General features: G+C 44.0%; 1 protein-coding gene across 13 annotated transcripts; it reads left to right on the top strand.

Annotated features, from left to right (window-relative positions):
* Positions 1–238: 238 nt before the first annotated feature.
* Positions 239–18783, top strand: LOC118917215 (armadillo repeat-containing protein 12). Of its 13 annotated transcripts, none has more exons than XM_057493734.1 (9): positions 239–257; positions 712–798; positions 2822–2866; positions 3824–4196; positions 4844–4989; positions 5184–5318; positions 16651–16824; positions 16963–17034; positions 18414–18783. In XM_057493734.1, the coding sequence occupies exons 4-9, from the start codon at positions 3953–3955 to the stop codon at positions 18744–18746; spliced, it is 1104 nt and encodes a 367-aa protein (XP_057349717.1). In that variant the 5' UTR covers positions 239–257; positions 712–798; positions 2822–2866; positions 3824–3952; the 3' UTR covers positions 18747–18783. The 13 variants fall into 13 exon arrangements, with proteins under 13 accessions (XP_057349717.1, XP_057349721.1, XP_057349713.1 ...); XM_057493730.1 differs by having other exon boundaries at positions 240–257; positions 712–986; positions 3841–4196; XM_057493738.1 differs by lacking the exon at positions 2822–2866 and having other exon boundaries at positions 3841–4196.
* Positions 18784–26506: the final 7723 nt, after the last annotated feature.

The raw sequence follows: 26506 nt of genomic DNA, 5'->3' as shown, positions 1-26506 counted from the left end.
CTTTCCGTAAGGTCTATCCTTCTCCAGACCGCTTTCCCGCCCCCAGTTGCCTTGGAAACAGTGACGCATACGTGAGGGGCGTGACCTTTCCATCCTCTCCCAGAGACCCCGGCCCCTTCTAGTCCGAACCAAGGGAGAGGGTGCGGTTGGGGTCCTTGACCCACCGGGCCTGGAGCCGCCCACGCCCATCTGGCCGCCCGACTCCGGCGCGTGGCGCGCTCGTGGGCGGACACCCCAGCCCCAGCCCACCAGGCCCGGTGAGCTGGCGGTCGTCCGAAGAATGCCTGCTTCAGTCCTTACGATCCCTCTTCGCCCCTGCACCCCCGACGGGCCAATGGATTCCCGAGACCCAGCGCAGCGCTCGGCCCAGGCCACCGCTTCCCGGGCAGCCTGGCCGCTCGCTCAGCGTCCTGGGGGGGTGGGCGGGAAGGGCGGACACCAGGGGGCGCCGCGGAGCGCGGGAAAGGAGGAGTTAAGCAAGGTGCTGGCGGCGGGCGGGGGTGGGGGAGGGGAGCGAAGGGAAAGTGAGAGCGGGGGCGGGGGCGCTGGGACGGGAGCGAAAGAACATCCTGTGCCCGCCGCCGGATGCGCGCGGGGGGAGGAGGTAGTCCGGGGAGGGAGGGCAGGCTCGGGGGAGCCCCGGGGCGGGGAAACGCGCGGCCTCCGCCCTCACCCGTCCTCCTCCGGGGGCGCCACCCCCTCTGCTCTCAGGGCTTTCGCCGCGGTTTTCTGGGGCCCCACGCCTTCGCCGCAGTAACAAGCTACCGGGAGGCCCCCGAATCTGGTTCCTGGGCCGGGGTAAGCGCTAGCTGGGGAGGGGACGGTCTCGGAGAGTGTGGGATCCATGATGGCACGGGCGGCACCCCCAGCCTTTCAACTCTGCTTTCTGGCTCCCTGCGGGGGAGGTTCGCCAGTGTTGAGTGTCCCTGGTCACCGAGTCACAGCGTACATTCCCATTCAGCTCTGACCGCGCGTCCCGAGAGTAGTAGGTATTCATAGACCTGTATGCTGGAGGGGAAGCAGACTCAGATGATGGAATTTGCTCAGACCCAAGCCTGCTGGACTCCAAATGACTTCATTATAGAGTAGGCTAATTTTCCCTTAGCTTCTCCTAAGCGCTGGGCTAGGGTCACCAGCCTGCACAGTAGGTCCCCAGTGGTGTATTAGGCTTCTCTGGCTGGCCTGGAATACCCATTACCAGAGACCTGGCAGAGAGAATGAGTTAGTCTTAGGGTTTCACAGGTGGGAGGATGGCTTTTTAGGAATGAAGTCCTCCAGGGAATGAGCTGCGGCGTAGTGCTTCTGGTAGTGGGGTTGGGGGAGGGAGGCTTCAAAGAGGGCTCTAAAGTTGTTCAGGGCAGTTACAGGAGTTGGGATTGATTAGCCTGAAGAAGTCCAGTATGGGAACGGGGGACGGGGAGAGGAAGGGGCCGAATAATGGGCCTTTCGGGTCTCATTAATGAGGCCCACCATCTGTGGGCTCACTGCCTTCCCACACCCAACATTTTTTGTCAGCTGAAACCTGCTTGGAACCTTAATTTTTATTATAGTAGCCATTTGATGAGCCCCATTTGCTGGGCACTATCCCAAGCACTTTAACCTGATCTTCACAAATGCCCCGTTGAGCAGGTATTATTATTCCCATCTTACTGGTGGGGAAAACAAAGCACGGAGAGATCACAAACCTAAGTCAGTTTTGAACCCTGGGAGTCTGGCTGTAACCCACATTCTCATGCACTAAACTAAACTGTATCTAGCAGTTCAAACCTAACTATATGAACATCAGCCTTGAAGGTAGAAACCTGGTGCAGATGGCAGAGAGGTATGCCCTGGGGCAACCTTCCTACATATGCCTTGGTCAGGGCAGGTGAGAAACTTGGGGCTGGTTGTGTACATATGGAATCTCAGACTTCCCTCTAGCCAGTGGTTCCAAATCTCTGGATTTATTTGACAGAAATTTTCCAAAACAAGAAAACAGAATCCTGCTGCCAGAAAGAGTTGCAGCTTTAATTTACACTCCCTAAGAACATCCAAAACAACTGCTATCTACTGTCACCTTCATTTCATATAAAAGCAAGTATGTTTTAATTCTCAAAATGAGAAAGACATTATCTGAATCGAAAGCAGTCATTCCCAAGAAAGGACAGTCATTGATTTCACACCAACAAATAGACCGTCCTCTGTCTTTATTCCTTTGTCATGCTGTGGACTAGTGAAAATATCACACTGGGGATGCCTCTGCCTCTAACCCCCCTGAATGATTTGAGGGCAGAAACAGGCTTTGGGTATAACAGGAAGGAGTTAGGTTAAAGCCAATAGTCTCCTTCTTGGAGATCTTTAACTGGTGAGTACCATGTTTTCTTAGGGCACGAGGGTCACAAAGTCAACTCAGTGGACTGGAGAGGCCAGTAATTCTGGGCATCACCCTAGAGAAAGGCAGGGACCTTGTTCTGGAGGATCTATCCTCAGATCCACCAGGGTAGCCCTTGGAACCTAAAACAGTCCCGCCAGGCAGCCGTTTCCTGCCCAGAGTTTGTAGGACATATACGAGGTCCTGTGGCAGTGGTGAGGCCTCTGGGGATCTCTGTCATCCCTCATTGCAGGGAGTCCATGTAGCCACCCATCATGGGGCTGGGTAGAGTGCTAGGAATGACCGCTGAGGAGGGCTGAGGATGGATGAGAGGAAAGGAAGAGAAAAGCCGTCTAGGAGCGTTGCCTGCAGCTCAAGGAGTGATGGCTGAAGGCTGGGTGGACAGGCCTGGCTGGCTGCAGCATCCTCAGGGATGCTATTTCTCTATTTCCCCACCTCCCTCAAGAGCAGGTGCTGCCCAGGACCCAGAGCCTTCCACCAGGAGCTCAAAGTCAAGTAGGTGAAGCCTGTTCTGGTAGAACCATGTTCAGGCATGGCTCTGGGCCAGAGCCTGTCTTGGGGCCTTTCACCTCCCTGTTCTGTACCACAAGGTGAGGCCAGAGGGTGTGGGGACTTTGAAGGGGCTCACTGGGCTGTGGTGCTCCCAGATTTAGGCCCCATGGGCCCAGGCCTACCCAACTTTTAAACCTGGAGTTTTAGAACGGCAAATTCTGGATCACCTCAAATCACAAATGCAGACACAGACCCAGACAAGGGCAGTCCCTTCCTCCTCCAGGGTCACACTGATTAAATGGGCCTGGAGCCCCTGTATCCAGGTTATCTGTCACCATTTTGCCCTCAAGTCCTCAAAAGAATGACAGAAGTCATGACTTGAGCACCTACTAAGATCAGGGCTCTGATGGATGATGGAGTTGCAAGGACACCTGCCCTCAAGAGCTTTTGGTAAGGCAGTTAAATATACATTATGGGGAAATATGCAGATGATGGAAGATGATGGATTTGCCTCAAGACTCTGCACAAAACATGATGGTGCTCCCCTTCTCTTCATCCTTCATGGAGGGGGCACCCTGCATGCAGAAACGCCCTGAGGCCCAGCAGTAGATCTCTGGTGAGATACCAAAGATGGAAGGGCCAGGGATGTGAGGGAACAGGGCTGCCAGTGGGCACATCCCAGACACTCCTCTCAGAAACAGCCACAGGCCCGGGCCCAGAAACTGGACCCTTGCTGCCCTCTAATGGAGGGAAGGGATCTCTGGCGTCACCTGCTGGGCTGCAGCCGACTCCACTAGAGGAAAGAGGGCCTAAGGGACCTTTCTGCATCCAGACTTTTTACTCCTCTGGAGTCCCGAGGTTCATTTCCTACTGACTCCAAAGCTGAACCTTCTCTCTGTCCAAGTACCCTTTGGCTGCCCTGTTTCCCCACCACCAGCCTCCATCCCACCATTTCTCCAGTTTCCTTTGTTGCCCAGATTCTGATTCTGATGTCCTGGTTCCTGGTGCTGCCAGAGTTCTGGTTCCGGAAGGCCTTTCCCAGATGCGTCAGGCCCAGCTCCCTCCCAGGCACAAGGCAGCGCTGAAGACATGGGCATGTGCAAGCCCCTGTGCCTGGGACACGTGGACATCCGGAAAAGTTTGGTGGGCCTGGCCACGGGTGCTGGGGCCATCTACCTGCTCTACAAGGCCATCAAGGCTGGCTTGAATTGCCAACCCCCCGTCTGCTCTGGTTCGCCCATCTGCATCGCCCGTGAGTGCCCGGGCCCTGGGGAAAGGGCTTTGTCCCAGGAGGCACCTGCTCCCGAGGCCTCCAGTGTGGGAGGGACCAAAGGTGACTCCTAGTTCCTCTCTCCGTCCTCCTTCTCTTCTCCATCTTCAACAAACCCACCCTGGAGAAGCTAGCCCAGGTCCTGGAGTAGTGGTGGTACTCGAGTGGATTCTCAAGACTAATCTGGCAAGTCTTCAAATTATATTCATGTACTTATTTCAGAGGAAATACACTCAAATCACATTCACTTTAGCTTCCAAGATGCAGTGCCTGGAAACTTGGCATCAGCAGTTTTCCCCAAGAGAAAATTGGGAGATCTATATGCCCTAGAGCCCCCATTAGTCTGGATGACAATTTTGCTTGAAACAGAAAAAGGCATCCCTTCTGCAAGACTTTTTATTGTAATCTGCTGGAATATCCCTTCCATATACTGTTTACAATGAAATACTATGTATTACTGCTGTATGTCAGAAAGTTGTTAAAGTAAATATACATAACTATGATGTTTATGATACGAACAATACAGCATTAGATATGGTGGCCTTGTGCAGTACACACCCTGTTCAACTACATGGTCCATATAGCAAGAAGGCTTCTCTTCAGGAAAAGCAAGGCAGCCTTATCCCTAAGTCCCTCTCACCCACACCCCAACCCCATTCTTTCATCACTTCTGAGTTCACAGCCTGAGTTGGGCTTGGGTGGCTGTCTAGGCCTGGCAATCGAGCGAGAGCAGCATGGGCGAGACTCAGGTGAGATCCGGAGGCTCCTCAACTCTCTGGAGTGCAAACATGATGAGTACACCAAAAGCATCATCCTGCACAGTATCACGCGCTGTGTGTACTTGCTGGAGACCGAGGTGAGGGATGGGAAGCAGGAGGTCCCAGCCAGCCTGGCCCCTGGGGGCTACAAAGGATCCCCGCCCCTTTGGCCAGAATCTGTCCTGGTACCCATCTCTCTGGCTGATGGTGGGAGGGATGGGAACGACACAAGGGTCTTGGCGACATGGGGGGCAGTGGACCCAGGACACCCCCTTCTCCTGGCACACTCCAGGCCTCTGCTTGTACTGCTGATGATATCAGCTTGGTGGGCTCCATGCTGGATGACAAGGACAACAGTGCCAAAATCCAAGCTCTGAATGCACTTAAAGCTTTATCTGGCATCAGAAAATTCAGGCTCAAAATCCAGGTGAGCCCAGAGATAAATGGTGCGGCAGAACACACAGGATGTCCAGAGTCCACAGGTCCTTTAGTAGGCTCTATGGTCACATTCCAGAAGTTTGTTTAAGTCTGAGTTAACCAGAAATATGTTTTTCTATGGAAATAAGTGAGGAGATGGTGACCCCAGCAGGGTAATAAAGAATCTTAGGGTGAAACTGAATTAGAGCACTGGAGTATCTTTGAACCCCAAACAACAGAAAGCCCCCTGGGGTTCTTGCTGACACCAACCAGCTCTCCTACACCAACGGGTGCCCTACGGTTCGATGCTGACACCACCTAGAGTTAGCATAACCCCACAGGTGAAGGGATCAATTTCACGTGACTGCCCCCCACTTCAGATTCCAGTCACAAGTCTGACTGACTGGCTTTAAATTTAAAGGTTCCCACAACTCCCTCTGCAGATTTAATAATTCACTAGAACTACTCAGAACTCAGGAAAAGGCTTTGCTTTTGTTTGCTCCTGGTTTATTATAAAAGATACAACTGAGGAGTGGCCTACTGGAAGAGATACATAGGGCAAAGTATGGGAAAGGGGGTGTAAAACCTCCGTGGCTTCTCTAGGCATGCCACCCCCCCCAGCACCTCGTGTTCACCAACCTTGAAATTCTCTGAGCCCATTTAGGGGTATTTATGGAGGTTTTATCAGGTATGATTGACATTAACTGTTGCTGATTGAACTCAATCTGAATCTGTAGCCCTTCTTTTCTCCCTGGAGGTCAGAGATTTCGCTGAAACTTACAACCCTCTAATCATAGCTTGGTCTTTCTGACCACAGGCCTCCAGTCACCAAGAGACACCTCACTAGCATAAACTCTAGGATAATGGAACTGGATTCATGAATAATAAAAGATACTCCTATCAGGAAATTGCAAGGATTGTAGGAGTTCTGTGCCTGGAACTAAGGACAAAGACCAGATATATTATACACAACCCTCATGCTGTGTTGGTCTGAGGCTGGTGGCTGGGCCACTGATGCCCCCACTACTACCAATACAGAGGAAATATAAGCCCCCAAATGTGAGTTCCCTGGCTTCCTGTTAAGTCCCTAGGATTACATTTGTCCACACTCACCTTTTCCTGCTGGTGCCATGAAAAATGGCTTTCTTCCTGTCTGAGGTCAACATTAGTCTCAGTACTGGATTCCATCCCCTTCCCTGGAGGCCTTTATTTGATTAGCCTCTCTGTCTGATACAGCCTCCTTCCTGTTACTATTCAGCATGCTCTATTTCCTCCCATCTTAAAAAGAAAAACCGAAAAACCTCTTCCTTGACCTCCAAATCTCTCTAGCAAATGGCTTGTCTCTCCCAAAATAAAAATAAGTAAAATATTAAAAACTTAAACATGTTAGATGTGTACAGTAGAAAGAAGAGTAATAAAATAAAACATGCATAATCAAGACCGAGGCTAAGAAATAGAACATGACCAATAGGTTAGATGCCCCCAGATGCTCTCCTCAGTCTCCTGGAGGCAGTCATTTCCTGGCAGTTTCTTCATCAATTCCTTGATTTTTCTTGGTAGTTTTACCATATATGCATATACCATTTTATAATCTAGCAGGGCAAGGCAGACAATAAATGAATAGGTAAGATATAGTTTGGAATGTTTTAAGCTTTGTATATCTGGAAGTATGAAGTTTGTATTCTGTGGTTTGCCTTTTCCCCCAAAACATTGAAAGACACATCCTTATTGCTGTGGATGTCTTTTCCCTTCTTTTCCACTGTTGTATGTGGTATTTTAGTTCATGAGTACTCTGCAATTTCATTTTATGCATTTCTCTAAGTGTAGGCATTTAAGTTTTTGTGCGGTGAGCATTCTTTCACACATTTCCCTTGTGGACATGGAAGACTTTGACCAGGGTCTGTAAGCAGGAGTGGAATGGCTGGGTGAAAAGGTATGCCCAACTTCTCAAGGAGGGTTGTATCAGTGTATTCCCCCTCCTCGAGCCCTGCACCCATGTTCCTGATGCAGCATTTTCTCCCCGTCACTTGGTATTTTCACACTTTAAATTTTTGGTACAACCATTTTTAGGGAAAAAAAAAGTTCTCTAGATCTCCTCTTGCTGGCTACCGCTAATTTATTCTGCAGCCCTCCCAGTTCCCCAGAGGCTGTGAGTCTCAAGCATATCAGGATTGCTTGGAGAGCTGATTAAAATGAAGATTTGGAGGCCCCACATCTACAGAGTCCAATTCAATAGGGAGCTGTGTTTTTCACAAGTGTTCCAGGAGATTCTGAGATAGGTGGTCTGAGCACCACTGTTCTTTTTTTTATTTTTTATTTTGGTATCATTAATCTACAATTACATGAAGAACATTATGTTTACTAGGCTCCCCCCTTCACCAAGTACCCCCCACATACCCCTTCATAGTCACTGTCCATCAGCGTAGTAAGATGCTGTAGAATCACTACTTGTCTTCTCTGTGTTGCACAGCCCTCCCTGTGCCCCACACACACTATTACATGCTAATCGTAATGCCCCCTTTCTTTTTCCCCACCCTTGTCCCTCCCCACCCATCCTCCCCAGTCCCTTTCCCTTTGGTAACTATTAGTCCATTCTTGGGTTCTGTGATTCTGCTGTTGTTTTTTGTTCCTTCAGTTTTCCTTTGTTCTTATAATCCACATATGAGTGAAATCATTTGGTACTTGTCTTTCTCCGCCTGGCTTATTTCACTGAGCATAATACCCTCTAGCTCCATCCATGTTGTTGCAAATGGCAGGATCTGTTTTCTTCTTATGGCTGAGTAATATTCCATTGTGTATATGTACCACATCTTTATCCATTCATCTACTGATGGACACTTAGGTTGCTTCCAATTCTTGGCTATTGTAAATAGAGCTGCGATAAACATAGGGGTGCATCTGTCTTTTTCAAACTGGAGTGCTGCATTCTTAGGGTAAATTTGCAGAAGTGGAATTCCTGGGTCAAATGGTATTTCTATTTCGAGCATTTTGAGGAACCTCCGTACTGCTTTCCACAATTGTTGAACTAATTTACATTCCCATCAGCAGTGTAGGAGGGTTCCCCTTTCTCGACAGCTTCGCTAACATTTGTTGCTGTTTGTCTTTTCGATGATGGCGAACCTTACTGGTATAAGGTGATATCTCATTGTGGTTTTAATTTGCATTTCTCTGATGATTAGCGATGTGGAGCATCTTTTCATGTGTCTGTTGGCCATCTGAATTTCTTTAGAGAACTGTCTATTCAGCTCCTGTGCCCATTTTTTAATTGGATTATTTGCTTTATGTTTGTTGAGGTGTGTGAACTCTTTATATATTTTGGATGTCAATGCCTTTATCAGATCTGTCATTTACGAATATATTCTCCCATACTGTAGGATACCTTTTTGTTCTATTGATGGTGTCCTTTGCTGTACAGAAGATTTTAGCTTGATACAGTCCCACTTGTTCATTTTTGCTTTTGTTTCCCTTGCCCGGGGAGATATGTTCATGAAGAAGTCACTCATGTTTATGTCCATGAGATTTTTGCCTATATTTTTTTCTAAGAGTTTTATGGTTTCATGACTTACATTCAGGTTTTGATCCATTTCTAATTTACTTTTGTGTATGGGGTTAGACAGTGATCCAGTTTCATTCTCTTACATGTAGCTGTCCAGTATTGCCAGCACCATCTGTTGAAGAGACTGTCCTTTCCCCATTGTATGTCCATGGCTCCTTTATCATATATTAATTGGCCATATATGTTTGGGTTAATGTTTGGAGTCTCTATTCTGTTCCACTGGTCTGTGTGGCTCTGTTCTTGTGCCAGTACCAAATTGTCTTGATTACTGTGGCTTTGTAGTAGAGCTTGAAGATGGGGAGCAAGATCCCACCAACTTTATTCTTCCTTCTCAGGATTGCTTTGGCTATTTGGTGGTTCCATATGAATTTTTAAACTATTTGTTCCTGTTCATTGAAGAATGCTGTTGGTAATTTGATAGGGATTGCATTGAATCTGTATATTGCTTTGGGCAGGATGGCCTTTTTGACAATATTAATTCTTCCTAGCCAGGAGCATGGGATGAGTTTCCATTTGTTAGTGTCCTCTTTAATTTCTCTTAGGAGTGTCTTGTAGTTTTCAGGGTATAGGTCTTTCACTTCCTTGGTTAGGTTTATTCCTAGGTATTTTATTCTTTTTTGATGCAATTGTGAATGGAATTGTTTTCCTGATTTCTCTTTCTATTAGTTCATTGTTAGTGTATAGGAAAGCCACAGATTTCTGTGTGTTAATTTTGTATCCTGCAACTTTGCTGAATTCTGATATTAGTTCTAGTAGTTTGGAGTGGAGTCTTTAGGGTTATTTATGTACAATATCATGTCATCTGCAAATAGTGACAGTTTGACTTCTTCTTTACCAATCTGGATGCCTTGTATTTCTTTGTTTTGTCTAATTGCTGTGGCTAGGACCTCCAGTACTATGTTGTATAACAGTGGGGAGAGTGGACATCCCTGTCTTGTTCCCCATCTCAGAGGAAAAGGTTTCTGCCTCTCGCTGTTCAGTATGATGTTAGCTGTGGGTTCATCATACATGGCCTTTATTATGTTGAGGTACTTGCCCTCTATGCGCATTTTGTTGAGAGTTTTTATCATGAATGGATGTTGAATTTTGTTGAATGCTTTTTTAGCATCTATGGAGATGATCATGTGGTTTTTGTCCTTCATTTTGTTTATGTGGTGGATGATGTTGATGGATTTTCGAATGTTGTGCCATCCTTGCATTCCTGGGATGAATCCCACTTGGGCATGGTTTATGATACATTTGATGTATTTTTGAATTCGGTTTGCTAATATTTTGTTGAGTATTTTTGCATCTATGTTCATCAGGGATATTGGTCTGGAGTTTTCTTTTTTGGTGTCATCTTTGCCTGGTTTTGGTATTAGGGTGATGTTGGCTTCATAGAATGAGTTTGGGAGTATTCCCTCCTCTTCTATTTTTTGGAAAACTTTAAGGAGAATGGGTATTATGTCTTCTCTGTATGTCTGATAAAATTACGAGGTAAATCCATCTGGCCTGGGGGTTTTGTTCTTGGGTAGCTTTCTGATTACCGCTTCAATTTCATTGCTGGTAATTGGTCTGTTTAGATTTTCTGTTTCTTTCTGTGTCAGTCTTTGAAGGTTGTATTTTTCTAAGAAGTTGTCCATTTCTCCAAGGTTTTCCAGCTTGTTAGCATGTAGGGTTTCATAGTATTCTCTAATAATTCTTTGTATTTCTGTGGGGTGTGTCGTGATTTTTCCTTTCTTGTTTCTGATTCTGTTGATGTGTGTTGACTCTCTTTTTCTCTTAATAAGTCTGGCTAGAGGCTTATCTATTTTGTTTATTTTCTCGAAGAACCAGCTCTTGGTTTCATTGATTTTTTCTATTGTTTTGTTCTTCTCAATTTTATTATTTCTTCTCTGATCTTTATTATGTCCCTCCTTCTGCTGACCTTAGGCCTCATTTATTCTTCTTTTTCCAATTTTGATAATTGTGACATTAGACTATTCACTTGGGATTGTTCTCCCTTCTTTAAATATGCCTGGATTGCTATATACTTTCCTCTTAAGACTGCTTTCGCTGCGTCCCACAGAAGTTGGGGCTTTGTGTTGTTGTTGTTGTCATTTGTTTCCATATATTGCTGGATCTCCATTTTAATTTGGTCATTGATCCATTGATTATTTAGGAGCGTGTTGTTAAGCTTCCATGTGTTTGTGAGCCTTTTTGCTTTCTTTGTACAATTTATTTCTCGTTTTATACCTTTGTGGTCTGAAAAGTTGGTTGGTAGGATTTCAATCTTTTTTAATTTACTGAGGCTCTTTTTGTGGCCTAGTATGTGGTCTATTCTGGAGAATGTTCCATGTGCACTTGAGAAGAATGTGTATCCTGTTGCTTTTGGATGTAGAGTTCTATAGATGTCTATTAGATCCATCTGTTCTAGTGTGTTGTTGAGTGCCTCTGTGTCCTTATTTATATTCTGTGTGGTGGATCTGTGCTTTGGAGTGAGCGGTGTGTTAAAGTCTCCCAAAATGAATGCATTGCATTCTATTTCCTCCTTTAATTCTGTTAGTATTTGTTTCACATATATTGGTGCTCCTGTATTGGGTGTATATATGTTTATAATGGTTATATCCTCTTGTTGGACTGAGCCCTTTATCATTATGTAGTGTCCTTCTTTATCTCTTGTTACTTTCTTTGTTTTGAAGTCTATTTTGTCTGATACTAGTATTGCAACACCTATTTTTTTCTCTCTGTTGTTTGCATGAAGTATCTTTTTCCATCCATTGACTTTTAATCTGTGCATGTCTTTGGGTTTGAGGTGAGTCTCTTGTAAGCAGCATATAGATGGGTCTTGCTTTTTTATCCATTCTTTTACTCTGTGTCTTTTGATTGGTGCATTCAATCCATTTACATTTAAGGTGATTATTGAAAGATATGTACTTATTGCCATCACAGGCTTTAGATTCGTGGTTACCAAAGGTTCAAGGTTAGCTTCTTTACTACCTTACTGCCTAACTTAGCTCGCTTATTGAGCTATTATAAACACAGTCTGATGATTATTTCTCTCCCTTCTTATTCCTCCTCCTCCATTCTTCATATGTTGGGTGTTTTGTTCTGTGTTCTTTTTAGGAGTGCTCCCATCTAGAGCAGTCCCTCTAAGATACCCTGTAGAGGTGGTTTGTGGGAGGCAAATTCCCTCAACTTTTGCTTGTCTGGGAATTGTTTAATCCCTCTTTCATATTTAAATGATAATCGTGCTGTATACAGTATCCTTGGTTCAAGGCCCTTCTGCTTCATTGCATTGAATATATCATGCCATTCTATTCTGGCCTGTAAGGTTTCTGTTGAGAAGTCTGATGATAGCCTGATGGTTTTTTACTTTGTAGGTGACCTTTTTTCTCTCTCTGGCTGCCTTTAATACTCTGTCCTTGTCCTTGATCTTTGCCATTTTAATTATTATGTGTCTTGGTGTTGTCATCTTTGGGGCCCTCCTGTTGGGAGTTCTTTGTGCCTCTGTAGTCTGAGCAACTATTTCCTCCCCCAGTTTGGGAAGTTCTCAGCAATTATATCTTCAAAGACACTTTCTATTCCTTTTTCTCTCTCTTCTTCTTCTGGTACCCCTATAATGCGGATATTGTTCCTTTTGGATTGGTCACACTGTTCTCTTAATATTTTTTCATTCCTGGAGATCCTTTTATCTCTCTCTGCATCAGCTTCTATGTGTTCCTGTTCTCTGGTTTCTGGTCCATCAATGGCCTCTTGCATCTTATCCATTCTGCTTATAAATCCTTCCAGAGATTGTTTCACTTCTGTAATCTCCCTCAGGACATCATCCCTTAGCTCTTGTATATTTCTCTGCAGCTCCGTCAGCATGTTTATGATTTTTATTTTGAATTATTTTTCAGGAAGACTGGTTAGGTCTATCTCTTTCTCAGTGGTTGTGATATTGGTCTGTATCAAATTTTTCTGCCTTTTCATGGCGATAGAGGTAGTTGTGGGGAGCTGGTGTGTGTGTCGGCTGGGAGAATGTCCCTTCTTGTTGGTTTGTGGCCTTCTTCTCCTTGGAGAACAGCAACCTCTAGTGGCTTGTGCTGGGCAGCTGCATGTAGACGGGGCTTCTGATTCTTGCCAGGTCGCTATGGAGTGAAGCTCTGCAGTTGCTGTGGGCGTGGCTTACCTCAGGCCTTTGTACCAGAGCTGTGTTGGAGGCTAAACGGCCAGGAGGCTGTTTATCTCTGTGAGGGGCCTCTGAGCTGCCCTGCTGCTCAGGGGTTTAGAGTGCCCAGAGTTCCCCGGGTTTCCGAGCTTCTTGGCTAAGTGTCCCGGGACGCTTCTGTCCTGCTGTGGGGTCCCTGTCCCCTTAAGACTTTCAAAAAGCACTCGCTTTTCTTTGTCCCGGGGGTGCCAGCTGCAGGGACCCGCTCACAGGTCTTGCTGTCCTGTTTCCCTAGTATCCAGCACCCCACGCACGCACTGTTTCTTCGCTCTGGTGCGGATGGCTAGGGCTGGGTGTTTAGCAGTCCTGGGCTCCCTCTCTGTCTCTGCTCCGACTCCTCTCCTCCTGCCGGGAGCTGGGGTGAGGGGCGCTTGGGTTCCACCAGGCCGCGGCTTGTATCTTACCCCCTTTGTGAGGCGCTGGGTTCTCGCAGGTGTGGATGTAGCCTGGCTGTTGTCCTGTGTCTTCTGGTCTCTCTTTTAGGAAGAGTTGTATTTGTTGTATTTTCAAAAATAAATGTGGTTTTGGGAGATTTCTGCTGCTCTACTCATGCCGCCATCTTGGCTCTCACTCACCACTGTTCTTTTTTTTCCCAGGGTCTGTATCCTAAGGACCTGACCCCTGTTCTCCTCTCTCCTAGTGAAAACAGCCACTCCCTGGCCTCAGTTTCCACCTAAATGGGCTCTCCTGTGTCTCTCTTCACACCCTGGTGGCTTTCTTGACCTCCAGACCCATGGCCAGCTGCTTCATTTAGACAGCCTAGTCTAACGGCACTCTAACCCAACACATCCGGCGTGGAGCTTGTCTTTGTTGCCTAAGTCAGACCGCCCTCTCCAGAGGTTTCTGATCCCATCAACCCCACCTTGGTCTTCCTCAAGAGTCTCAGCATAAAGCACATGATCAGCTCCTCCTCCTTGCCCCAACCCCAACCATTTACACTGTATGTTTCATGCTCTCCCACTCCCTGGCCCTCGCATCTGCTCTCCCCTCTGCCTGAAACCTCACCCTGGACTTGCTAACTCCTAGCTGTCTTTCATGTCTTAGCAGACAGTGACAGGTGGAGGCAGGGAGGAGCAGGGTACTAATGGGAATGCTGGTCCTCACTGCAGGACTCTTGCCTCCCTGTTTCAGGGCTCTCAAAGTACAGCTTGTGAGATTACCTGTCTTTGGTAATACCTCTCAGTCTGAGCATCTTGTATCTCAGAAGCCAAGATCCCCTTATTGATTCAACAAATGTATATTGAGTACTTACTTATTTTGTGCCTAGGAAAGATTCCTGTCCCTGTGGAATTATATTCTAGCAGGGCAAGATAGGTAATACACAAGTAAGTAAAATATGTAGTGTTTCCTGTGACAAGAGCTATGGAGAAAAATAAAATAAAGAATGGTCGTAAAGAAGGCCAGCATTGGATTGTAGTTTCAGAGGAGAAATCTTTGGGACCTAGGGCTTCATGAAGAGTTTGTAGAAATGTCACCAAAAGCATTATCCATTAAAAAAATCTGATAAATTGTACTTCATCAAAATTAAAATTATTTGCTCAGTGAAAGACCTTGTTAATAGGATGAAAAGACAAGCTGCAGACCAAGAATATTTGTAAACCACACAGGTGACAAAAAAGACTCAATATTAAAAAAAAAAGGTAACAACCCAATTGGAAAATAAACGAAAGACGTGGAGATATTTCACTGAAGAGGACATGTCATTAGTCTTTAGGAAAATGCAAATTAAGGCCACAATGAGATATTATCATACGCCTGTTAGATGATCTAAGCTCAAAATGACAATGCCAAATGCTGGTGAAGATGTAGAGAAACTGGATCTCTCATGCATTCCTGGCTGGAATGTAAACCGGTGCAACAGCCACTCTGAGAAAATGTTTGGCAGTTTCTTTAAAAAAAAAAAAAAAAAGAATAACTGTGTATTTACCATACAATCCAGCAGTTGAACTTAGATCTGCATAAAAACCTGTGCACAGTTGTTCATAACAGCTTCATTTCTAATAGTCAAAAGCTGGAAGGAACCCAAATGTCTCTCAATAGATAAATAATTAGGTAAACTGATCTATACCATGTAACACTACTTGGAAATAAAAGGGAATGAACTGATACACACAACTTGGATGAATCTCAAGGGCATTACAATGAGTGAAAAAATATCTTAAAAAGGTCACAAAATATGTTTTAATTTATGTAACAACCTCAAAGTGACAAAATAATAGAGATGGAATACAGATTAGTGGTTGCCAATGGCTGATTTTGGTGGGGAGAGGTAAGTATTACTATAAGGGAGTTCCTTGAGGGAGATCTTTGTGGTATTGGGACAAGCTGATGGAATAATCTGTTGATTGCAGTGGTGGCTACATGAATCTACACAGGAGATGAAATGATACAGAAGTATACACACACACTGTACCAATGCCAGTTTCCTGCTTTTGCTGTTGTACTAGAATTATGTAAGATGTAATTACTATGGGAAACTGTGAAGAGCACATGGGACCTCTCCATACTATTCTTTACATACTTCTGAATGTATAGTGAAAATAAAAAGTGTGTTACATTTTCTCTATGGAGAAAAATAAAGATGGGGTATAAGGAAGGCTGGGGCAGAGGTGGTTGGTTGCAGTCTTACGAAGGGGGTGGTCAGGGAAGGCCTTACTTAAAGGGTAATATGAAAGCAAAGTCTTGATGGAGGTAAGAGTGAGCTCTGAATGTCTGGGGAGAGAGCATTCTGAATAGAACAACCTTGGAAAAACCCTAAAATAGGCATGTACTCGGCATATTCAAGAAATAACTAAAAGGCCATTGTGATGGGTACCGTGGGAGCAAAGGAGAGAATAGGAGAGATGAGGCAAGTTGAAATAATGCGGAGAGAGGGGGAGATCATGTGAGCCACTGTAAGGACTTTGGATTTTATGCTGATGAACTAGGGACTTGAGCAGAGGAGTGACACATCTAACATGCCTGCTGTTCAGATGCTACTGCAGGAATCCAGGTGAGAGATGTCGGTGGCTTGGAATAGGGTGGCAGATGGGAGAAGTGGCTTGATGCTTGATAGATTTTGAAGGCAGAGCCAATGGGATTTTCTGAAGGACTGGAAAAGGGGTGTGAGAGAGAGACAAGGAGGACCACAGGTTTTGGGCCTGAGCAACTGGAAGGTGGAATCACAAGCTGAGACGGAAGGTGGTGGAAAGAGCAGGTTTGGGGACCTGGAGCATTTTAACTCTGAAGTCTATTCAGCAATCTGGGAAAGAAGTGGAATTGGCAGCTGAATATCTGAGCCTGGATCAGGGAGATGTCCGGGCTGGAGGCAGAAACTTGAAAAGGGTATGGATGGTATTTAACATTGTGCATCTGGATGGTGTCACCGAGGGAGAAGTGATGGAGGAGATTGGGCAGTAGAACCAGGAAAGTCTAAAAGAAGCCAAGTGAAGAAAGAATCTCAAGGAGGTGAGAGTGGTCACAGGGTCAAATAATGCTGAGAGCTTAATTTACAAGGAATTGTGTAGTGGATTTGCCTCAAGTATCATGGATGGGGCAATGAAGCGTGAAGGCAGAGGCTGGGATAGTGTTGGCAGTCACCGTATAAAAGCAGAACCTTTCCCCTTCTATTCCCAGGAACACTCCATCAAGGTACTGGAACTGATCTCCACCATCTGGGACTCAGAGCTGCATGTTGCAGGCCTCAGACTCCTCAACAATCTCCCACTGCCTGACTTTGTGCACCCACAGCTGCGATGGGTGATGCCTGCCCTGATGGAGATCCTGCAGTCAGACTACATACTGGCACAGGTGCCTGAGGGCCATGGCCCAGGCCCTGCCCTCCTGACCAGCCCTGGCATAGCACCTAGAGGGAGGACTAGAGATTTGTGTCCCTACCCAGCCCCAGACTCACCTGCCTTCTCATGCTTTTTATTTTCCTTTATTCAGGTGCAAGCCATTCAATTGCTGAGCTGCCTGGCACAGAAGAATGACCTTCTCTATGATATTCTCAACTGCCAGGTGAGAAGGGAACCAGGAGGGGCTGATGGATGCCAACTCAGATATTGGGGAAGGATCATGGATTGTCCAGACAGACTTAGTAACAAGCTCCTCTTGTCCCTCTGTACTAGATGCATTGAAAATCATCACCTCTTCCATTCTCCCAATAAAATGAGAATCCATTTTCTTGGGAGGGCTATTCTCCTTTGAGCGGCTTTCTGAACTCTCAGAGTCAGAAACACAAGTGACAAAACAAGTTAATGCAGTATTTTAATATTAGGAAAAAATTATAAAAAAACAATTATTAGGAATAAACAGGGTCATTACATAATAATTCATGGTTCCAAAGAATAAACAGTTCTAAAATGATATAAACCTAATAACATAATCTCAAAATATATGTGGTAAGACTTGGTAGAATTAAAAGGAAATTTTTTGTTTTATTGAGGTTTTGAAGTCTTGAGGACAGAGTAAAATGTAAGATATTTTAAGTGTACATTGTGGTCTGATTATGTATATTTTGTGAAAGGATTCCCACTGTTGAGTTAATTAGCACATCCATCACCTCACATATTTATCTTTTTCTTTGTTTTTGGTGACATTTTAGTTCAGCAAATTTCAATTACATAATGGTGTGTTTTCCACTATAGTCACTATGTTTTATGTGAGATCCTCAAACCTTATTCATCTTATAGCTGAAAGTTTGTACTCTTTTATCAACATTTCCCTGCTTTCCCCACCCCCAGCCCCTAGCAACCACGTATTTCCTCTCTGCTTCTGAGTTTGATTTTTTTTTAGATTCCACATATAAGTGATACCATGCAGTACTTATCTTTCTCTTTCCTGCTTATCTTACTTAGCATAATGTCCTCAAGGTCCATCTATGTTGTCACCAATGGACAACTTCCTTCTATCTCACAGCTGAATAATTACAAGGAAAAATCAATGTGTCTGCCACCACAATGGAAGACTTGAAAGATTTGAACTATTCTATCAGCAATGAACAGATAAAAACCTAAAACCAGTAAGGGTATACTTGCTGTGAATAACACAAATAAGCTTGAGCCATTAGACATACCTAGAATGCTCTATAATTAGTAAATGCACATTCCTCTCAAGTGCACAAAATGCTTAGAAAAATTAGGCACACAGTAAGCTTTAATGTTTGTCTCAACAAATTTCCAAGAATCAATATTAGGGTCATATCTCTCACCTTTTATGACCACAATGCAATAATGTTAGAGAATGATAATGAAAGGAAAACTAAAAAAATCATATACAGTTGAATCTTAAATTTAGGTAGATTGAGGAGCTGAGGCAACAGGAAGGTAGAAGAAAAAGAACTATAGAACTTGCCGGGGATTTAGATAATTTCCATCCTCTCTCCATCCCCATGATAGGTGCACTCCAACTTCCTGAACCTGCTCCAGTGCACACAGCCAGGGAGTCTGCTGTTCGAATTACTGGTGTTTGCTGAGCGGCTGAGTGAGGGCCAGAATTCACCCCACTACTGTGCTGTGAGATGGCACTACAGTGAGCGGTCTCTGCATGAAGCTCTCTTTGGGGAAGATTCACGACTGGCAGACCGGCTGCTTGCCCTCGTCATCCACCCTGAGGAGGATGTTCAGATCCAGGCATGCAAGGTCATAGTCAGTCTGCAGTGCCCCCCGGATGTGGAAGTCCAACCCTCTGCCTGCCAGCCCAGTCACTCCTTCTTTAATAATGGGGAATAAAATTAAGGAGAACCAAATAAATGAGTATGGCGGAGAACCTTGAGGGGCAGTGTCTGTCCAGGGCCTTCCAGGGCTAGGTGTAGATTCCTTCCAGGATAACCCCTGCCCCAGAGCATGGCAAATCTTCGGCCCATCTCTCAAAACACATCCCCACTTGCCTGTTTAGGGGACAGACTCCCTTCTCTCCCAACTGCTTTTCAAGTTTGAATGTAGAGCCAATGTTTTCCGCAAGCTTCAGGGAGAAGGCTGGCTTGGGGACTGAGGCCAAAGGTAACCAACAGGAGACACTATAATACTGAATTCTTCCAGATGGGCTAGGCTAAGCCACAGTAGCAACCTCCAAATCCAAGCCTCTTAGAAATGACCACAGTTGTTTCTTATTCACATTACATGCCTATCACAGTCATCTGAGGTGGGGAGGGGCAGGCGTCTGTTCCACATCATCTCCCTCAGGAATTGAGGCTGAGGGTGGCTTATCATTGCGTTTCTACAACTCCTAGAGAGGGAAGAGGAAATGTAGCAGTAATTACTGGTTCTTGAAATTTCCTTCAGAAATGACGCTCACCATTTCTGCTCACATTTCACTGGCCAAATCTGGTAAGGAAGATCAACCTTACCATGTGTCCAGGGAAGAACTGAAAATAGTTGAGTGATAGCATTACTGACAGAGAACCACAGGTATACTGGAGACGAGTGAGAGCTCTGGAATCACACTCCCAACTTCAAATCCCAGCTCTGTCACTTAACTGGCTGTGTGACCTGGCTCATGCCATTTACCCTATTTAAGCTTCAGTCCCTCATCTGTAAAATTACTATAATAATAGTACTTATAAGGCTGTTGGGAGGATTATATGGAAGTTACATGAGTTAATTAATGTAAGGCAAAATGTTCTGTATGCAGACAGTATTCATCCAAGATCAAAGATTGAGGAAACAAGAAAGATTAGCCCTGGAGAGATCCTTGGAGAGCATTGAGTTCAGTGTTTCTCCAGTCCCTTCGGGCTGTAGGCACTGGGGAGTCCCAGAGACCACTATGAAGCACTTGAAGTGTTGCTGGAACTTAGCTTTAGAAACCAGAGCGATTGTGTGCGTGACACAAAACTACAACTGTGAAGTCTACAGAAACAAGAAGACTGTCACACCAAATACAGCTGCCCATTCTCATATTTTCCCATTCATTGCATTGTCCACTTGTCCGTTCATTGTGTTATCTGTAAGCCCTATCTGGCAAACCAACAGTAGTGGTTGCTGATGGTTTAAGAAAATGTTATGGGAGATAGCCCTAAAATTGGAGCTAGTCACAGTCCGCCACTACTTGATTTAAGAGGCAGAACATGTTGGCTTGGCTATGGAACCCCAGTGTTCTTCAGAGGCAGGATTTGAACATCAAGATCTAGTCCAACGCCAACCCTGATGTTTTGCTAAAGGGAAAATAAACCCAAAGGGGAAAGTGACGTGCTCAAGATCATGGTCTGGGGCAGAAACAGTATTAGAACCTCCTAGTCTTGGGTGTTTTGCATTCATATTCCTTGGCTTGAGCTCCATGACAGTGGACCATGAATTTTAAGCCAGGATCTGTGGCAGTTGAGAGAGACCTCAATGCTTCTTTCTGGCTTTTAGGGTATAGTTTAGGGCTGAACTACATAAGGAAATATGTCCCCAGTGAACCCCTGACCTAGGACCTCCTCACTTGTGTGGGTGAGGGTGGGTGGAGAGTTGCTGATGAGGATGAGTCTATCAGAAAGAGCCAGTTCCTAGTAGGGGACTTATTTGTCACCATCTCACAAAATTTGACTTGTCACACTGAGCAGATGGTCACTACCAGATACGAATCATCAGCCCTCATTTCTTTCCTGAGTTCAGGCCTGAGGCTGCTCCTTCCTGATACTTGGATACACTGCAGTCACCCCAGTGGAATGTGTCAGAAGCCAAAGTCATCCTACCCATACCTCAACTAACTAACTCCCTATGCTCCCATGTCACCAACTAAGTATTGCGCACCTTTAATTGCTTTCCACCACATCCAACCAGCCATTCCAAAACATCTCACATTCACGCAGTTCTCCAGTGTCCACTGCTGCCACCCTATGCCTACCTCAGGACTTAGGGGATAATCATTTTCCTATTTCTGGTCTCCATCCTCTCCAACCCTATACACACCAGGCTAATCATAGAACTCCACATGGCACCATCCTCAAAAATCTTCAAGGGTACAGGGGATTAAAGATGGCAGCATGAGAGGAGAGACAGAAGCTTCCTCCTAAAACTGGATACAATTAGAAAATATGATTGGGGCAACTAATCCTGAGAGAGCAACAGGAAAGAGGACAGCGTCAGACTGCACACACCTGGAGAACAGAGCAGACCTCACCAAACGGCGTAATGTACCAAAGCTGTGGCTCTGCGGGACCTGAGCCGTACCCCCACCCCAGCTCACCAGCAGGAGGAAGAGAAACGGAGCAGGGAGGGAGTGGAAGGCTTGGGACTGCAGAATACCTAACTCTGGAGATCTGCTCTGGGAGCACAAACCTACATTTCATGGTGCTTTCATGAGACTCGTATGATTATGGGGTTGGAAAGTTAATACAGGCAGAGTTCCTGGGGAGACTGGGATCCCAGCTGCTTGTGGAAAGCAGGGATCCATACCCGGCTGCTCTGGGACAAAAACTTATACCTGTGTGCCCGGGCCACTGGCTCAGGCAGTGGAGACAGGCACAGCAGCCGGGAAGTGGGGAACAGCTCTTTCCTACCCCCAGGTACCAGTACCGCTCCCCTGCAACCCCCGACATTGCTTCAGGGGCTGAGCAGCTCCAGAATAGAGCTTCTGGACACTAGAGGGCGCCATATACAAACAAGAAACTCCAAAGGAACCTTGTCCAGAGTAAAATTATTAATACAACTCCCGAGAAAGATTTAAATGATATGGACCTCTTGACTCTTTCTGAAAGGGAGTTCAAAATAAAAATCATCAACATTCTAATGGAGGGGGGTAAAGACATCCAAGAACTCAGGAATGAATTCAGGTCTGAGATCCAATCATTGAAGAGCACGATGGAGGGTATTAAAAGCAGGTTGGATACAGTGGAGGAGACGATAAATGAAATAGAAACTAGAGAAGAGGAATACAACGAAGCTGAGGCACAGAGAGAAAAAAGGATCTCTAAGAATGAAAGAATATTGAGAGAACTGTGTGACCAATCCAAGCAGAACAATATTCACATTATAGGGATACCAGAAGAAGAAGACAGAGAGAGAAAGGGATAGAAAGTGTCTTTGAGGAGGTAGTTGCTGAAAACTTCCCCAATCTGGGGAAGGAGATAGTGTCTCAGGCCATGGAGATCCACAGATCTCCCAACACAAGGGACCCAAGGAGGACAACACCAAGACACATAGTAATTAAAATGGGAAAGATCAAGGATAAGGACAGACTGTTAAAAGTAACCAGAGATAGAAATAAGGTCACATACAAAGGAAAGCCCATCAGGCTAACATCAGACTTTTCAGCAGAAATCTTACAGGCCAGAAGGGAGTGGCATAATGTATTTAATGCCATGAAGCAGAAGGGCCTGGAACCAAGATTACTTTATCCAGCAAGATTATCAGGAGGGATTAAACAATTTCCAGATAAGCAAAAGCTGAGATAATTTACCTCCCACAAACCATCTCTGCAGTCTATTTTGGAGGGACTGCTATAGATGGAAGTGTTCCTAAGGTTGAACAGCTGTCACCAGAGGTAATAAAACCACAGAAAAGAAAGTAGAACAGCCAATTATGAAGCAAATGCAAAATTCAATTAACTATCCCCAAAGTCAATCAAGGCATAGACAAAAAGTACAGAATTTGATACCTAATAAATAAAGAATGAAGGAGGAAGAAAAATGAGGAGAAATAGAAGAGAACCTTTAGATTGTATTTGTAACAGCATACTAAGTGAGTTAAGTTAGACTCTTAGACAGTAAGGAAAGTAACCTGGAACCCTTGGTAACCACGAATCCAAAGCATGAAATGGTAATAACTACATACCTATCGATAATCACCGTAAATGTAAATGGACTGAATGCACCAATCAAAAGACATAGAGTCACTGAATGGATAAAGAAACAAGACCCATCTATATGCTGCTTACAAGAAATTCACCTCAAACCCAAAGACATGCACAGACTAAAAGTCAAGTGATGGAAAAAGATATTTCATGCAAACAATAGGGAGAAAAAAAGCAGGCGTTGCAGTACTACTATCAGACAAAATAGACTTCAAAACAAGAAAGTAACAAGAGATAAAGAAGGACATTACATAATGATAAAGGGCTCAGTCCAATGAGAGGATATAACCATTATAAATATACATGCACTCAACACAGGAGCACCAGCATATGTGAAACAAATACTAACAGAACTAAAGGAGGAAACAGAATGCAATGCATTCATTTTAGGAGACTTCAACACACCATTCACTCCAAAGGACAGATCCACCAGACAGAAAATAAGTAAGGACACAGAGGCACTGAACAACACACTAGAACAGATGGACCTAATAGACATCTATAGAACTCTACACCCAAAAGCAAAAGGATTCACATTCTTCTCAAGTGCCCATGGAACATTCTCCAGAATAGACCACAGAAAGAGCCTCTGTAAATTGAAAAAGATTGAAATTCTACCAACCAACTTTTCAGACCACAAAGGTATAAAACTAGAAATAAATTGTACAAAGAAAGCAAAAAGGCTCACAAACACATGGAGGCTTAACAACATGCTCCTAAGTAATCAATGGATCAATTACCAAATTAAAATGGAGATCCAGCAATATATGGAAACAAATGACAACAACAACACAAAGCCCCAACTTCTGTGGGATGCAGTGAAAGCAGTCTTAAGAGGAAAGTATATAGCAATCCAGGCACACTTAAAGAAGGAAGAACAATCCCAAATGAATAGTCTAACATCACAATTATCGAAACCGGAAAAAGAAGAACAAATGAGGCCTAAAGTCAGCAGAAGGAGGGACATAAAAAAGATCAGAGAAGAAATAAACAAAATTGAGAAGAATAAAACAATAGAAAAAAATCAATGAAACCAAGAGCTGGTACTTTGAGATAATAAACAAAACAGATAAGCCTCTAGCCAGACTTATTAAGAGAAAAAGAGAATCAACACACATCAACAGAATCAGAAACGAGAAAGGAAACATCACGATGGACCCAACAGAAATACAAAGAATTATTAGAGACTACTATAAAAACCTATATGCTAAGAAGCTGGAAAACCTAGAAGAAATGGACAACTTCCTAGAAAAATACAACCTTCCAAGACTGACCAAGGAAGAAACAGAAAATCTAAACAAACCAATTACCAGCAAAGAAATTGAAGTGGTAATCAAAAACTACTCAAGAAAAAAAAACCCAGCCCAGATGGATTTACCTCAGAATTTTATCAGACATACAGAGAAGATATAATACTCATTCTCCTTGAAGTTTTCCAAAAAATAGAAGAGGAGAGAATACTCCCAAACTCATTCTATGAAGCCAACATCACCCTAATACCAAAACCAGGCAAAGACCCCACCAAAAAAGAAAATTACAGACCAATAACCCTGATGAACGTAGATGCAAAAATACTCAACAAAATATTAGCAAACCGAATTCAAAAATACATCAAGAGGATCATACACCATGACCAGGTGGGATTCATCTCAGGGATGCAAGGATGTTACAACATCCAAAAATCCACCAACATCATCCACCATATCAACAAAAAGAAGGACAAAACCACATGATCATCTCCATAGATGCTGAAAAAACATTCAAAAAAATTCAACATCCATTCATGATAAAAACTCTCAACAAAATGGGTATAGAGGGCAGGTACCTCAACATAATAAAGGCCATATATGATTAACCCACAGTCAACGTCATACTGAACACTGAAAAGCTGAAAGCTTATCCTCTGAGATTGGGAACAAGACAGGGATGCCCACTCTCCCCACTGTTATTCAACATAGTACTGGAGGTCCTAGCCACGGCAATTAGACAAAACAAAGAAATACAAGGAATCCACATTGGTAAAGAAGATACTAAACTGTCACTATTTGTAGGTGACATGATATTGTGCATAAAACCCCTAAGGACTCCACTCCAAAACTACTAGAACTGATATCGGAATACAGCAAAGTTGCAGGATACAAAATTAACACACAGAAATCTGTGGCTTTCCTATACGCTAACAATGAACTAATAGAAAGAGAAATCAGGAAAACAATTCCATTCAAAATTGCATCAAAAAGAATAAAATACTTAGGAATAAACCTAACCAAGGAAGTGAAAGACCTATACCCTGAAAACTATAAGACACTCTTAAGAGAAATTAAAGAGGACACTAGCAAATGGAAACTCATCCCATGCACTTGGCTAGGAAGAATTAATATCGTCAAAATGGCCATCCTGCCCAAAGCAATATACAGATTTGATGCAATCCCTATAAATTACCAACAATATTCTTCAATGAACTAGAACAAACAGTTCAAAAATTCATATGGAGCCACCAAAGACCCCGAATAGCCAAAGCAATCCTGAGAAGGAAGAATAAAGTAGGGGTGCAATTAGACAAAACAAAGAAATACAAGGAATCCAAATTGGTAAAGAAGAAGCTAAACTGTCACTATTTTCAGATGACATGATATTGTACGTAAAAAACCCTAAAGACTTCACTCCGAAACTACTAGAACTGATATTGGAATACAGCAAAGTTGCAGGATACAAAATTAACACACAGAAATCTGTGACTGTCCTATACACTAACAATGAACTAATAGGTCTTTAACTTCCTTGGTAAGGTTTATTCCTAAGTATCTCATTCTCCAACTTCAAGCTCTACTACAAAGCCACAGTAATCAAGACAATTTGGTACTGGCACAAGAACAGAGCCACAGACCAGTGGAACAGAATAGAGACTCCAGACATTAACCCAAACATATATGGTCAATTAATATATGATAAAGGAGCCATGGACATACAATGGGGAAATGACAGTCTCTTCAACAGATGGTGCTGGCAAAACTGGACAGCTACATGTAAGAGAATGAAACTGGAACACTGTCTAACCCCATACACAAAAGTAAATTCAAAATGGATCAAAGACCTGAATATAAGTCATGAAACCATAAAACTCTTAGAAAAAAACATAGGCAAAAATCTCTTGGACATAAACATGAGCAACTTCTTCATGAACATATCTCCCCGGGCAAGGGAAACGAAAGCAAAAATGAACAAGTGGGACTATATCAAGCTGAAAAGCTTCTGTACAGCAAAGGACACCATCAATAGAACAAAAAGGTACCCTACAGTATGGGAGAATATATTCATAAATGACAGATCCAATAAAGGTTTGACATCCAAAATATATAAAGAGCTCATGCACCTCAACAAACAAAAAGCAAATAACCCAATTAAAAAATGGGCAGAGGAGCTGAACAGACACTTCTCCAAAGAAGAAATTCAGATGGCCAACAGACACATGAAAAGATGCTCTACATCGCTTGTCATCAGAGAAATGCAAATTGAAACCACAATGAGATATCACCTCACACCAGTAAAGATCACCACCATCCAAAAGACAAACAACAACAAATGTTGATGAGGTTGCAGAGAAAGGGGAACCCTTCTACACTGCTGGTGGGAATGCAAATTAGTTCAACCATTGTGGAAAGCAGTATGGAGGTTCCTCTAAAAGCTCAAAATAGAAATACCATTTGACCCAGGAATT

The sequence above is a fragment of the Manis pentadactyla genome, chromosome 16, assembly GCF_030020395.1.
Source record: "Manis pentadactyla isolate mManPen7 chromosome 16, mManPen7.hap1, whole genome shotgun sequence".
Taxonomy (NCBI): domain Eukaryota; kingdom Metazoa; phylum Chordata; class Mammalia; order Pholidota; family Manidae; genus Manis; species Manis pentadactyla.
The sequence above is the reverse complement of the archived record's forward strand: the minus strand, read 5'-3'. Positions and strand labels throughout refer to the sequence as shown.